Source organism: Patella vulgata, chromosome 3 (assembly GCF_932274485.2).
Source record: "Patella vulgata chromosome 3, xgPatVulg1.2, whole genome shotgun sequence".
Classification (NCBI taxonomy): domain Eukaryota; kingdom Metazoa; phylum Mollusca; class Gastropoda; family Patellidae; genus Patella; species Patella vulgata.
The window spans coordinates 10215212-10231699 of record NC_065881.2 but is presented as its reverse complement, the minus strand read 5'-3'; the positions used below and the strand labels follow the sequence as shown (position 1 = coordinate 10231699).

General features: G+C 37.2%; 1 protein-coding gene across 1 annotated transcript; it reads left to right on the top strand.

The window, feature by feature from the left end:
- The first annotated feature begins 202 nt into the window (after positions 1-202).
- Positions 203-13224, top strand: LOC126815034 (craniofacial development protein 1). The gene is made up of 8 exons (XM_050540562.2): positions 203-363; positions 2263-2392; positions 3309-3540; positions 4342-4451; positions 5870-5995; positions 6403-6484; positions 6972-7057; positions 12097-13224. Exons 1-8 carry the CDS (start codon positions 309-311, stop codon positions 12185-12187), a joined length of 912 nt encoding a protein of 303 aa, XP_050396519.2. The 5' UTR covers positions 203-308; the 3' UTR covers positions 12188-13224.
- The last annotated feature ends 3264 nt before the right edge of the window (positions 13225-16488 follow it).

Below are 16488 nucleotides of genomic sequence, written 5' to 3'. Positions count from 1 at the left end.
AACGAAATAGAATTGTGTGTAATTTCACAATTTCTATTCACCATACTCTAGATCTAACTAATATTTGTGTTAGAACGGTTTCAGAAAACATAGTCTGTCTCTTTTAAGATTGTATCAATGTAGAAAAAGGTATATATATTTATTTTCGTTTTCCACTATATTAGAATTCAGAATTTTAATAGTCAAATTTTCTTACAGCATTACAACCCTACTACAAATCGAAGCACGACAACAAAGTATTTTACGTAGATTGGGAATTCTTTTATAAATATTTTATTAGAGACTAGTTTAGCAACTGATCATCAGCTATGTCTGACGAAGAAGATTATGATTCTGAAGAAGATGTAGATTATGTACCACAAGGTATAATGTGTTAATGTTATTAGAGTGACGACACCACTGCACAGATCCCAGCATTGGCCTTGAAAGTTCATTCAGGTTTTCCGGCGTGGTTTCCCCCTTGTCAGTGATGCATGATGGAGGGCCTGACATGGACATCTGTTTAGTCATTCGGATAGGACGAAAAACCGAGGTCCTGTGTACACATTGGCGTGCACATAAAAGATCCCTTGGCAGTTGGAATTCGATATAAGAGTAGGTGGTAGCGCCCTTGCCCGGGCAAAATTTCCCTCATAGCACACTGTATGGCGTATGCCCGTCTTCATTAGCCCAGGTTATGAGCAGAACAGTAGGACGTTAAACCCCATTTCATTTCATTTACAACTGCACAGTACAAAATAAGGGCTTTTTTTAGGGGCTTGGGTTTCCGTTGTTGTATAATGGGTAGCTGCCCCTGTTTGTGCAGCAAACACGTTATAATAAATAAATTGAAGCTGGGTTGAACGCTCCACTGTTCTGCTTCGACTGGGCTAATTAAACAGGCATACGGTGTGTGCTTTGAGGGAAATTTTGCCTGAACAGTGGCGCTAAGGCCTAATACTCTTATATCGAATTCCAACTGCCAAGTCTTCTTTTCAGTACACGCCAAAGTGTAGATCGGACCTCAGTTTTTTGTCCCATCCGAATGGCTGTACGTTTGTCCCTTGCCAGACCCTCTTTCTGCACCATTGACAAGCCTAGAATAGCAACGAACACAGTAAACCTGAATGGAATGAATGAAACATCCTACTTTACTGGTCCAGTGTTAACTGGGCTAATGACAGTGTGCTCCACATATTCAAAAACATGCTCTTTTAAAGTTGAACATACTTCTTCGAATGTTCACGCTCAAATGACAATTTCTCAAGTGATTACATGACAGAAACACAGCATGTGCATTGTGGGCAGTAGCTTGTATTAAAAATAGCCATTGCATGTGACATCGTCTACTACATCTATCAACTAGATAATATTAAAGTCCTAAAGAATCTACTGTTATGGTACCGATTCTGAATTACAGTAATATTTAACTTGTTGGTTGTTAGAGAAGATTTAGAAAATTAGATCCTTTTTTTTTTTTTTTTTCAAATTTGGGGGGGTTGGATGGCCGAATGGTTAGCACGTGCAAGCTGTATCATAAGGCCTGTCATTGAGTCAACTGGCGTGGTTTCGAATCCCCGGTTGTACGTGACAAGGAGTAGGGTCGCCTGTCCAATCTCGTGGGTTTTCTCCGGGTCCTCCGGTTTCCTCCCACTGCTAAAGACCCCTACGCGCAAGCGAAATATTGAAATAAAATTAAACCATATGTTAGTCCCGAAATGACCTAGTTTGTGTTGAGTGGACGTTAATCCCCATTTCTCTCTCTCTCTCTTTTTTTCAAACTTAATAAAGTGGCACTGGGCAATACAATTTAATTAACAAAGGGTTACTGAATCCAACTCAGGCATTAAGATTAAATAATGAAACATTTTGTAAAACCTGCTAGACCGTTGAAGCTGGCGAGAGTGTTTATATAGGCCAGTGGGTAAGTCAGACGAAATACAACCGTAGACAGAGACTAGTCACAGAGACATAGAGTGACTCAAACTAAATAAAGAAAAACACAGCCATCAAGTTATCAGTAGACGCCAGTGAATACTCATTTGGGATCACATGTTTTTTCACATTTTCTTAGTGTGTCGTTCAAAATTTTGCGGCACACTGGTTGAAAATCACTGATATAGGCTGTCATCCAAGAGAACGTCAGGATTGAAACATGGCTTTCGTCTACGCAAGAACAGAGTATCGGTACTATAACTAGTAGTATTTTCCCTTTGCTTTTACAAGGTTCTTCAAACATTCTTTAACTTTTCTTATAGCTGAGTTGTTATCTATATTTTACAGCTGAGGATGTGAGTGAAGAAGATAATTCAGGTGATGAAGAAGATTTGTCTGTCCTTGGAATAACAGATAATATAACTGGTTCTCGGAGAAAGAAACCATCAAAATCTAAAAAGGATGATTTAGGTCCACGGTAAGACTACTAGTGGTACAATCTCTCTCTCTTCAAAATACTGAATTAGCTCAAAATAATGTGAGCGTACGGTAATTAATGAACATTACAACTGTCACTCTTCTCTTGGCCTTTTTTTTAGGGGGTTGGATGGCTGAATGGTTAGCGCGCGCTGTATCATAAAGTCTGTTATCGAGTTGACTGGAGTGGTTTTGAATCCCCGGTTGTATGTGACAAGGAGTAGGGTCGCCTGTCCAACCTCGTGGGTTTTTCTCCGGGTCCTCCGGTTTCCTCCCACTGCTAGTTTGTGTCGAGTTGACGTTAAACCCCATTTCTCTCTCTCTTTCTCTTGGCCTTTTCAAATTAGTTGAACAATAAAAGTTTGAAAATGTTCCAAACCATTCTCTAATATACAGGTCACAATTCTATGGAATATGAATACTGCTTATCGATAAGGGACAAGAGAAGCCTAGTCGATACGTCGCTCAGTAAAAAGCAGTAATTGTATTCCATAGAATTGTGAACTATATATTCAAGATCAGTTACAAAATTCCATTGGAACAATTCATTCTCTAAGTGGGGTTGGATGGTCGAATTATTAACATGTGTGCGCTGTATCATAAGGTCTGTCATTGAGTCAACTGGTGGGGTTTCGATTCCCCAGTTGTATGTGACAAGGAGTAGGGTCGCCTGTCCAACCTTGTGGGTTTTCAGTGGGTCCTCCGGTTTCCTCCCACTACTAAAGACCCCTACTTGCAAGCGAATTATTGAAATAAAATTAAACCATGTGTTATTTCCGAAATGACCAAGTTTGTGTCGAGTGGATGTTAAACCCCATTTCTCTCTCTCTCTTTTTCTGTTGTTTACTTGTTAATTGTCTAGTGTGTCACTTTAAATCGTATCTCAACCTCGGAAATGTATATTATGTATATTTCAGGAAAAGACAAGGAGGAATAAAACTAGAAAATGAAGAATGTAACGAGGAAGAGAATACAACAAAAGACGAAGAAAATTTAAAATTAGCCAAAGAAATAGCCAACGAAAAAGTTGCGAAAAAAGTTGAACAAGAGAAGAAAAGAGCAGACGATTTGTGGAGTAGTTTTTTATCAGATGTAAAACCGCCACCTAAACGTACGCCATCATCTCCTGCAACACCAACGATATTAAAGGTTTTTGTTTCTCACATAATGATTTTAACCCTCTTCTTTAAAGTTGCAATTGCAAATTTTCAAGTTATATTTTCAAAATGTATTAAAATAAAGCCTTAAAATAGATGGTATCCATAAACAGTCCTACCTTGTTAAAGAATAATCCTATTAATCCTATAATTCACTATTGCCAGCTGAGAAATTGGCAAAAATATCATTTTTAACTTCAAATTCCAACTTTGGAAAATCGCTGCCCCGTGTTGTCAATAGCAAACAGGGGAGGTAATTGTGTTATTATTTTCTGTGTCATAGATTTTTAAGGGTGGTAAATAATGCCCATGATCGTATAATAGTGATTTGATAACCTATTGAGCAAAAGACATAGAAATAATTATGTTTTGACTTTCTTAGAAAATTTGAAATTCTCGCTTTAAAGTAACAAGGGGGTGGGGGATGGCCAAATGGTTAGCGTGTGCGCGCTACATTATAACGTCTGTAATTTTAGTCAAGTGGAGTGGTTTCGCCTGTCCAACCTCGTGGGTTTTCTCCGGGTCCTCCGGTTTCCTTCCACTGCTAAAAAACCCTATGCACAGTTGAAATTATTGAAATAAAATTGAACCATATGTTAGTCCCGAATTGACCTAGTTTGTGTCGAGTGGACGTTAAACCCCATTTTACTCTATCTCAATCTATCTGGTTTATTTTATTTTAATCTACTTCTTTGATGTTTTCACCATATGTTTGGCGCAATATAGCCCGGTCGGAGCTGACATGCCATAAAACAACATTTCATTTTATTTATTTGATGTTTTCTTTCCATAGAATAACAATGGTGCTACAAGTGTATCGGCCAGCGCCAGTAAAAAAGAGGAAAACCCTGTTAAAACCATGAAAATTACAAAAGTTTTTGATTTTGCTGGAGAAGAAGTCAAGTAAGTATACCCCATGCTTAGTTGGATTTGAGGAGACATCAACTTCAGGTGACTGTAGTAAATAGCCAAACTTGTGCTCATTAGGTCTGTAATTTGAGTGGTTTCGATTCCCTGCTTGTATGTGACAAGGTGTATTGTCTCTTGTTGAACCTTGTGGGGTTTCTTCGGTTCCTCCAACTGCTAAACTGTTAGTCCCGAAATGACCTAGTTTGTGTTGAATTGAACTTAGTCTCTATCATCTAGAAAAATATTCTATGAATATAAGTCTGGATCCGTTGTCATTATTTGAGATTAATAGGTCATTGGCTAAATTATCTGGTCTTTTATATTATCATAAACAAAGTCTAAGGGAGGTAACTAGTCCAAAAACAAGATGTCGACATCCATGAAATTAATTTAAGAATGCCATTTCAGAAAATCCATTTGATTGCATTGCCAGTTCAATATCTAACACACTATATTTTTTTAAATTAATCCTATTTCGTCATCACGATTCATGTTTGTTTATAATAATAATGCAATAATTATGGAATTTATTGCGGAAAAGAATGGCTCTACTCTTACTGGATAATCAACCACATAACTCTCGGTTACGCATGGGCAATGGAACTTTTCGTCAAATATTGACAATGGTCCCAGACCCTCCGTACGCAATCTGGTTAAAACACAGATCCTATTTTGATTCGTTTTTTATAGTTCAAAATTTTGTTTTACTTGTCTTCACTACACTAGGATCTGGAAGAGTTGTTATATTACCAGCGTTTTTGTTGAAGTGAGGGATAAGCCAATGAAACGGTCTGCTTACAGCAACTTCTTGAAGTGCCATGCACGGAACTGTGGGTAAACCACTAGAAACGTCAACGCTGATTGATTAATCAATGCCTGACATCACAGGGTCAAAAGCCACTTATATGTCCCCTGACACAACCTTATAGTACAACTTGTCAGATCTTCATGTAGTGTAGGGCATCGAAAGTATAAAAAAAAAACCGAAAAAGAAATCTAGATCTGCATTTTAATCAGATTGTTTCGTATGCTGGGGGTTTGGGTGGCCGAATGGTTAGCACGTGCGTGCTGTATCATACGACCTGTCATTGAGTCAACTGGCGTGGTTTCGAATCCCCCGTTGTACGTGACAAGGAGTAGGGTCGCCTGTCCAACCTCGTGGGTTTTCTCCGGGTCCTCCGGTTTCCTCCCACTACTAAAGACCCCTACGCGCAAGCGAATTATTGAAATAAAATTAAACCATATGTTAGGCCCGAAATGACCTAGTTTGTGTCGAGTGGACTTGAAACCCAATTTCTCTCTCTCTCTCTGCTTCGTATGCTGAAGACTAGGAGGTTCTGGGTGACTGAGACTAAACTGAACTTAAACCACATTGACATCTTTTTATTTAGCTTATAGATTTTTTATTTCAGAATTACCAAAGAAGTTTCAACTGATTCTAAAGAAGCTCAAAAAGAATTGAAGAAACAAGAAGAATCAAAGACTGGTGTTACCTCCCCTTCTGTTCAAAAAGATACTGGTTCAGTTTTAAGCAATATGTGAGTTAGGCCACACAAAAAAATATTATGGTTCTCAGACAATCCTTCCCAAAAAATTCTCCTCCAACTGGGCTTATGAAGACAGGCATATGCCATACAGTGTGCTATGAGGGACATTTTGCACGGGCTCTTATATCAAATTCCAACTGCCAAGGGATTTTTTACGTGTATGCCAATGTATACACGAGGCCTTGTTTTTTCATCCCTTCTGAACGACTAGACAGCTGTCCTTGTCAGGCCCTCTGTCCTGCACCACTGACAAGTGGAAAACACGTCAGAAAATCCTGATGAACTTTCTCGGCCAATGCAGGGATCGAACACGCGACCTCCACTTTAATAAGAGAGTTTTTCTGACATGCGTTTAAATCTATAAACTAATTTATATTTATATTTCTGATCTATTTAAGAGGAATCAAAAGACCTGCTGCCGGAGGTGGATTGGGAGGTGTATTAAATAAAATTGGAAAAAAACAAAAAATAAGCGTTTTGGTATGTATAATAACTATATAACACTGTTAATATGATACAGACTCGATGTATCTGGCTTCGTGACTAAAATCGGGGGTGGGGGGATAGCAGAATGGTTTAGCATGTGTGCTTTATATTAGAAAGTCTGGTTTTGATTCACTGCTCGTACCGGACGGGGAGTAGGGTTGCCCGCCAATCTTTTTGGCTTTTTCCGGGTCCTTGGGTTTCCTCGCACTGCAAAAGAGAGGAGAGAGACGGAGGTGTTAACATCCACTCAACACAAACTAGGTCATTTTGGGACTAATTTCATCTCGTGGTCATAGAGGAAAATATCTTTTAATGAATACAAAAGAATCTATAGTTTGTCTCAATTCTAATTAAGTCTTTTTTCTTTTTCTTTTTTTTTTATAGGATAAATCGAAAATGGACTGGAATTCATTTAAAAAAGAATATATAGTTTGTCTCAATTCTAATTAAGTCTTTTTTCTTTTTCTTTTTTTTTTTATAGGATAAATCGAAAATGGACTGGAATTCATTTAAAAAAGATGAGGGTATCGAAGATGATTTGAAATTACACAATAACAGTAAAGAAGGGTAAGGAATATGTCTTGTATTCTCTGAGATCTTGACCTGTTGTCAAATATACAGGTTTATGGAATTGGATGCCTTTGTACATTTTAACTTATAACATATTGTAGCAGACGACCGATGTCTAGGCTAGTCACATTTTTTCCGAATGCTTCTTTGTATTTAGGGGGGTTGGATGGCTGTATGGTCAGCGTGCGCGTTGCATCATAAGGTTTGTCATTGAGTCAACTGGCGTGGTTTCGATTCCCCAGTTATACGTGACAAGGAGTAGGGTCGCTTGTCAACCTCATGGGTTTTCTCCGGGTCCTCAGTTTTCCTCCCACTGCTAAAGACCCTAGTTAATTAGTCCCGAAGTGACCTAGTTTGTGTCTAGTGGAGGTTAAACTCCATCGTTCTCTCTCATCTTCAGTTTTAGTTTTTGCTTTGTTTTATATAAACAAGAAACAGATAAGTATTATTCAATTAATTGTTGCACAAAATATAATCAGCTGTACACTTGCAAGAAATTTCCAACAATGGTGGTATGTTGAAAAAATGGAAATTTCGAAATTTCTTTTAAAATACGTAATTGTGTTCAACACTTGGCAGTGCCGTTAAAGATACATTTTGGGAGATTAGATAAAGAGCAGACAGTTCTCACTATAATAGTTAACCAGCGGCTGCCAGGCAGGATACGCCCACATTTTCGAGAGATGGATAGAGAACAAGCTAACAAGAAAGTGATTTTTCCTACAATCAATGGCCATAATTCAGGAAATTACAATTCGATATTTGCATATATCGAAAGGAACTGAGATCTTTGTGTTATAAACTTACATTTCAACAAAATCGGATAAAAATTGTGACCTCTATAGGGTCCACAACCTTGATATACCATATTTTTACGCTATTTGAGAACGAACGGCGGCCATTTTGTCTGTCAATTTTGGGGGCGATTTTCACAAAATTCAAACTCAACTGTCCTTAGGGTGGAACGGTAATATAATAATACGTTTTTTTAAATCGGATAAAAATTATGAACTCTAATGGGTCCACAAGCTAAAAACATGATTTTTCGTACAATCAGGGGCCATAATTCAGGAAGGTACGGTCCGATATGGGCAAATATTGAAAGGAACCGAGATCTTTGGGTTATAAACTTATATTTCAAGTTTCAACAAAATCGGATAAAAATTGTGACCTCTATAGGGTCCACAACCTTGATATACCATATTTTTACGCTATTTGAGAATGAACAGCGACCATTTTGTCTGTCAATTTTGGGCCGATTTTCATGAAATTCAAACTCAGTTGTCCTTAGGGTGTAACGGTGATATAATAATACGTTTTTTTTAAATCGGATAAAAATTATGACCTCTATAGGGTCCACAAGCTAAAAACGCGATTTTTCGTACAATCAGGAGCCATATTTCAGGAAATTACGGTCCGATAAGCGCGAATATCGAAAGGAACCGAGATCTTTGGGTTATAGACTTACATTTCAAGTTTCAACAAAATCGGTTAAAAATTGTGACCTCTATAGGGTCCACAACCTTGATATACCATTTTCTTACGCTATTTGAGAACGAACGGCGGCCATTTTGTCTGTCAATTTTGGGCCGATTTTCACGAAATTCGAATTCAGTCGTCCCTAGGGTGTAACGGTGATATAATAATACGTTTTTTTAAATCGGGTAAAAATTATGACTTCTATAGGGTTCACAAGCTAAAAACGTGATTTTTCGTACAATCAGGGGTCATAACTCAGGAAGTTACGGTCCGATATGCACGAATATCGAAAGGAACCAAGATCTTTGGGTTATAAACTTACATTTCAAGTTTCAACAAAATCGGATAAAAATTGTGACCCCTATAGGGTCCACAACCTTGATATACCATATTCTTACGCTATTTGGGAATGAATGGCGGCCATTTTGTCTGTCAATTTTGGGCCGATATTCACGAAATTCAATCTCAGTCATCCTTAGGGTGTAACGGTGATATAATAGAACGTTTTTTTAAATCGGATAAAAATTATGACTTCTATAGGGTCCACAAGCTAAAAACGTGATTTTTCGTACAATCAGGGGCCATAATTCAGGATGTTACTGTCCGATATGCGCAAATATCGAAAGGAACTGAGATCTTTGGGTTATAAACTTACATTTCAAGTTTCAACAAAATCGGATAAAAATTGTGACCTCTATAGGGTCCACAAGCTAAAAACGTGATTTTTCGTACAAACAGGGGCCATAATCCATGAAGTTTCGATCCGATACATGCCAATATCGAAAGCAGCCGAGATCTTTTGGGGATAAACCTATATTTCAAGTTTCGTCAAAATCGGATAAGAATTGTGACCTGTAGAGAGTCCACAAACAATTGTGGACGGACGGACAGGGGCGACGGCATAATACGTCCACATGAAAATGTGGTCGTATAAAAACTAGATAATGTAAAGAGAATTTGCTGAAAATTTCAGTCAAATTGATCCACTCTGAACCGAGAATTTAGCGATTGAATATTTGGCCTAGCCTTGATCATTACTAAAGTCGGTACGAGAAAAATCATAGTCTCGATTATCTATTTCATGATTAAATCATGAATGAAAGTTGAGCAGCAAATAGAATGCTAATCGCAGGCTAACGATGACATTGAGTGTTGATTATGGTCCGGATAAGTTAATTAATATCTAATTAATAATTTAGATAACATTTCAGGCCTAAAGGAAGACTTGCAATCGCCAGATTTAGCTCTTGCATATTGTATGTTTAATTCTAAAAAATTTAATTAATTATGGAAAATTTAATTATAAAAAATTTAATTAATTCTAAAACATTTACTTGTAATTTTAAAAAATGTACTTGTAAAGACGTGAAAATTCAACGACAGTCAGTTCTGCACATTTCATTTAAATTATTATTTATTTTTTTGTTGGAAAATCTGTCATTTTTATACACCCAAATACAAACAACAGCTTCTGGCTGAATATGATTAATGATTAAATCTGTACTATGTATAGGTGTTGATTTTAATTACAAGTTCATTTCTACATTATTGAATATCCACACTAATTTTAATATAGTAATAAAAGTCAGGGAATTCTTAACAATAGCTTAATTTACGTCTGGGAGACATCTGTCAATGTACAACATGCTGACTGCATAATTAGAAATCTGTTCAAAGAAATCTGTATAAAAATTTTAGTAATGAATCAAGTTTCCGTTCTGTAATCAATAAAATGTCTAAACATTAAATACCTGATTCTTACAATGGCTATGGTGGGACTTAGGTTAAGGATTAAATACTGTAGCAGATGTGTAAATATTGTTCATAAACAAGTGATAAAGTGAAGTGTATATTAATTCTAATTGATTGAACTTGTATTGCCCCCAAATCCTGCTTGTAAAGCTGCTCTATGGCGCTTGTATAGCCCACAAATCCTGCTTGCAAAGCTGCACTATGGCACTTGTATAGCTGTTTTATGGCGCTTGTATAGTGCCCAAATCCAGCTTGTAAAGCTGCTCTATGGCGCTTGTATAGCGCCCAAATCCTGCTTGTAAAGCTGTTCAATGGTGCTTGTATAGCGCCCAATTCCTGCTTGTAAAGCTGTTCTATGGTGCTTGTATAGCCCACAAATCCTGCTTGTAAAGCTGCTCTATGGGGCTTGTACAAAATCAAAATAATTATGGTTATAAAGAATACAGTGTAAAACAATATAGTTAGAATATCATAAAAGGGGGTTGGATAGCCGAATGGTTAGCGTGTGCGCATTGTATCATAAAGTCTGTCATTGAATCAACTGGTGTGGTTTTGATTCCCCGGTTGTACGTGACAAGGACTAGGGTCGTCTGTCCAACCTCGTGGGTTTTCTCGAGTTCCTCCTGTTTCCTCTCCTGCTAAAGACCTATTTGCGCAAGCGAATTATTGAAATAAAATTGAACCAAATGTTAGCCCCGAAATTACCTAGTTTGTGTTGAGTGGATGTTAATATCTCTCTCTCTCTCTCACTCTCTCTCTGTGTTTAGTATTTGATTGTCCCCCACCTTTCGAAGAAAGCAGGGGACTATTAAAATGGGTTTGTCCGTCTGTCTGTCTGTCCGTCACACTTTTTGGGACACAATAACTCTCTTTCTAATTGAGCTAGAATGTTCAAACTTGGTGTAGGTGTTTATTAGGTCAATACCTTGATGGAGTTCGAAGATGAGCATTTTCCGCTTAGGGTAAGTGGAGATAAGCAATTTGATTGGTTGATGCTTAGGGACACGATAACTTTAGTTCTAATTAAGTGAGAGTGATGAAACTTGGTGTATAGTTTCATTACATCAATACCTTGACTAAGTTCGATAATGAGCAATTTCTGCTGAGGGTAAGCAGAGCAATAAGCAATTTGATTGGTCGAGACTTTGGAACACAATAACTCTCCTTCTAATTGAGGTAGAATGTTCAAACTTGGTGTGGGCATTCATTAGGTGAATCCCTTAATGGAGTGCAATTATGAACATTGTCTGCTTATGGTAGGCAGAGATAAGCAATCTGATTGGTTGATGCTTTAGAGGCACGATAACTTTGGTTATAATGAAGTGAGAGTGATGAAACTCTGAATATAGATTCATTATATCATTACCTTGACTAAGTTCGATTGTGCGAATTTTCTGCCTGGGCTAAGGAGCGATAAGCAATTTGATTGGTCAAGACTTTGGAACATAAAAACTCTGCTTTTAATTGAGCTAGAATGTTTAAACCTGATGTAGAAGTTCATTAGGTGAATGTCTTGACTGATTTCAATGATTAACATTTCAAGCTAAAGCTAAGCAGAGCTAATCAATTTCATTGTTCGATGCTTTGGGACAAGATAATCTTGATTCTATCTGATAGAGAGTGATGAAACTTAGTGTGTAGTTTGATTGCTCGATACTTTTGAAAAAAAAAAATGTGCGATTAATTAATAGGTGTCATCTATTTATTTTGGAATTTCGGCGGCGGACATCAGCCTCACTGTTGGCTTGTTTCTTTACTTTATATTTGAATTTTAAAATAACATGTTGTTTTTTTTTATTTTCCAGTTACATTGAAAGAATGAAATTTTTACAGCGAACAGATTTAAGACAATTTGAAATTGAAAAGAATCTGAGAATGAGCAGTAGTAGGAAATGATCTGTGTGGATGTCAATGAAATAAAAAAACTAAATGTGTGAATGAAATGGATTTAAAACTATGTGAACTAAATGTTTTTAATGTATGACCGTGCCAAAAGACATGGACACGAAGAATAATAACTGAATTCGTTTATTTTTTGTTGAAGAGACTTTATTCCGGCAACATATACAACTACCACAGTACAGTGATGCTTCTTGCTGTGTGCGTGTATGGGCTGACTACTATCAACTCAACTCTACTATCAACTCAACTAACACTCTCTCTCACGTTCTCATGTGCAGTCGCTTCCCTACGGGAAAAGGGTTACTATTAATAGCTATGAGTAAGGTAATGGTGTCATTAAAGGGACATTTTATCCACTGTCTCGCATATGAAAATTAAAGGGGCATTCTATCCACTGTCTCACATATGAAAAGACAAAATGGAGGATGACAGTTATTATGGCCAATGTGTGTGTAGGTTTAAAATGGATACTTGTATGAGCAGGGCTGGAATTTGCCTATCTGTGAGCTCCAAACCAAACTCATTGGTGGGCCTTTACTTATTGTACAGGTGCCCTTATGATTTTCAATATTATATAATGAAATACCCAATGTACACTTAAAACAAGGTTATATGCTGGCACGCAGTGGGCCTCTAGATACCCGTGTGTCCAAGGTCAATGGTCTACTAGGCCTATTGGCAATTCCAGCTCTGTATATGTGGAAAAATGAATATTGGACTTCTAGCAGACAGAAGGAAAAATATGAGTTTCCAGATTTCTTTCTACCTGTTTTTATGAGAATTGCGACAATAATGAATTTGGTGATCAGATTTATAAACTGTGATGTATAAAATCAGAGAGTTCGAAGTTCAATCTACATGTATTTCCAATTTAAAAAACAGGACTTCTGTGGTATTTGAATTGCCTGAGATGCACACAGATTTACAGAAATTTCGATTTGACCAAAAATAATGAAATTTACTAAATCAAATAATTCATGTTTTCAGTTTGTGATGTGCAGATTTAAATAATAAAGTCATCATACCAGTAATTTGTCAGAACTTTTCAGATTAATTTCGCTCATGCGTTCATTCAAACACTTTTATTATACTTAAAGATACATTATGGGAGATTAGATACAGAGCTGGCAGTTCCCACTAAATAGTTAAAAAGCATATAATGTAAAGAGAATTTACTGAAAATTTCTTTCAAATTGATCCACTCTGAACTGATAATTTAGCGATTGAATTTTGGGCCTAGCCTCGATCATCATTACTAAAGTTGGTACAATAAAAAACATAGTCTCAATTATTTATTCCATGATTTGATCATGAATGAAAGTTGAGCAGCAGACTGGATCATAATCCAGTAAATATCGTAGGCTAGCGATTTTGGTCTGGATAAGTTAAAGATACATTATGGGAGATTTGATAACGAGTTGGCAGTTCTCACTATAATAGTTAAAAACTAGATAAGGTAGAAGGCAATTTGGTGAAAATTTCATTCAAAGTGATCCACTATGAACCGAGAACTAAGCGACTGAAATTCCTATAAGCCTCGGTCATCATTACTAAAGTCAGTACGATAAACAGCATAGTCTCGATTATCCATTTAATCGTTTAATGAGAAGGAAAGTTATGCAGTAAATCGGCTTACAATCCACTAAAGATCGCAGGCTAGCGCAGCCATCTAGAGTTGATTATGGCCTGGGTAGGTTAATTAATGTCTAATTAATAATTTAGATAACATTTCAGGCCTAAAGAAAGACCTGAAATAGGCAGATTTAGCTCTTGCATAATGCATGTTTAATTAATGTCTAATTAATAATTTAGGTAATATTTCAGGCCTAAAGAAAGACAGCAATAGGCAGATTTAGCTCTTGCATAATATAAGTTTAATTAACAAATAAATTAGTATGTTTTTGGAAGATTCTTCTACAATGCCTCAGACCAAACTTAGGGCACTTGGGGGGGGGGGGGCAGCGCCAATAAATGTTTGGTTCTGTGGCACATGCTAGGTCGATTTGTCGTATATCTGAGCCATACCTTGACACTTGGACGGGGATCGGATTAAATCCTCAAGGTCTGAACAAGTACATAGCTATCAACAACCAAAAGCTAAACCACCAACGAAGGGGTGGGGGTGGATTGCCGAATGTTTAGCGTGTGCGCGCTTCATCATAAGGTCTATCATTGAGTCAACTGGCATGGTTTCGATTCCCCGATTGTATGTAACAAGGAGTAGGGTTGCCTGTCCAACTGCTAAAGACCCCAACGCTCAAGCGAATTATTGAAATAAAATTGAACCTTATGGTTGTCCCGAAAATACCAAGTTTGTGTCGAGTATACGTTACCCCCCCCCCTCTCTCCCTAATATTTCCTTTGGACTCCCATGCATGAAAGCCATGTTATGAAACGTATTAAGGATATGAGATATCACCCTCTGATGATGCACAACAGGTTTACGGATGCTTCAATAAAAAGGACAGGCATTGCTGGCATTCTTTCTTTTAACATTTGATTCACTTTTCATACGCCCACATTTTCATGTGGACATATATTGTCGTCGCCCCTGTCCGTCCACAATTGTTTGTGGACACTCTACAGGTCACAATTCTTATCCATTTTTGATGAAACTTGAAATATAGTTTTAAAACCAAAAGATCTCGGTTGCTTTCGATATTCACACTGATCAGCAGGGAATTTTCGCTAGGTCGCTACAATCACTGATAAGGATGACATCGATGCGACTTAATGAGCCAGAAATATTAACTTTTTTCCTGCGACAAATTAAATTCTAAAACATTTTTTTTATGTATTTGAGAAATAAATAAAGGCGTTTGACGTATTTGTAGGTAAAAATTATTTCCTTTTTACTGTAAATGGGTATTAAAATGACTAAAAGGCAGCATTCCGCCCGAAGCAGTAACGTCTTATGTAAACAATGCACGTGCCATTCAGCCAATGATTGACGCGGCGTGCTGCGACGGCACGTGTTAAGGCAGTCATCTTTGACAGAGATATTACTCTAGACTCGTAATTCTCTGTGAAACAGATTGTTCGATATTGACATGTATCGGATCGAAACTTCATGGATTATGGCCCCTGATTGTACTAAAAATCACGTTTTTAGCTTGTGGACACTCTATTATCACAATTATTATCTGATTTAAAAAAACGTTCGAATATGTCACCGTTACACCGTAATGTTGGTTGAGTTCGAATTTTGTGAAACTCGGACCAAAACTGTCGGACAAAATACCGCAAATAATAGATCAAGGTTGTGGACCCTCTAGAGGTCACAATTTTGATCCGATTTTGATGAAACTTGAACATGTTTATAACCCACAGATCTTGGTTACTTTCGATATTTGCGCATATCGGATCGCAACTTCCTGAATTATGGCCCTTGATTGTACAAAATTTAGAGGTCACAATTTTTATCCGATTTAAAAAAACGTGTGAATATATCACCGTTACACACTAGGATCTTGGTTCCTTTTGATAATCGCGAATATGCGAACGTAACTTCCTGGATTATGGCCCCTGATTGTATGAAAAATCCCAATTTAACTTCCGGATTCTCTAGAAGTCACAATTTTATTCCGATTTTAAAAACCGTTTAAATATATCTCCATTCCACCATAATAAAGTTTGAATTCAAATTTCGGGAAAATTGAAATCAAACTGAGTTTTGTGGTCATCTGTATTTTCATACACAGGCAAGTAGACTCTTGATAGTGTGTCAGCAAGGGGCATGTTCTTGCCCTTTTTTTAATACACAATTTCAATCTCATAGTTTTGTAGTGAGAGCAACATTCTCTGGAGCCTTTTAGGAGCGAGCTGTAAGAAGTGGTTTGTTCTGTACAGAGACCAGTGGTTTGTGATCACTCTCTACGAGTACTTTCCGGCCATAAACGTATTGCTGGAACTTGTGAAAACCATAAACAATACTCAACAGTTCCTTTTCAATTTTGCGCATAATTTTTTTCCGCGGGAGTTAGAACGCGACTAGGCCCGTATCAGAGGCTTCACACTGGAGACAAACACCTTCCTGGCTATTATAGTATTTTATAATAGGTGCTTCAGTTACTGCTTTTTTCATTTTTTCAAATGATTGGTCATGCTCAAATGTCCAGTTCCAAGCAGAATCTTTCCGAGTTAACGTTCGGAGTGACTCACAAATATCAGTGAAACCTTTCAAGAATTTAGATAAGTAATTAACCATCCCGAGGATCTGGTTTTAGACAATCTGATGAGAGAATAATATGTCCAATGAAGAAAACTTGTGTTTGTTTCAGATCTAGTTTATCTGG

Bases quoted from the DNA above. Each gene is read 5' to 3' on its own strand.
- LOC126815034 (XM_050540562.2), top strand. From the start codon at position 309: ATGTCTGACGAAGAAGATTATGATTCTGAAGAAGATGTAGATTATGTA. The intron at 3,541-4,341 runs GTTTTTGTTTCT...TTCTTTCCATAG, and splicing joins CAACACCAACGATATTAAAG to AATAACAATGGTGCTACAAG. The intron at 6,485-6,971 runs GTATGTATAATA...TTTTTTTTATAG, and splicing joins AACAAAAAATAAGCGTTTTG to GATAAATCGAAAATGGACTG.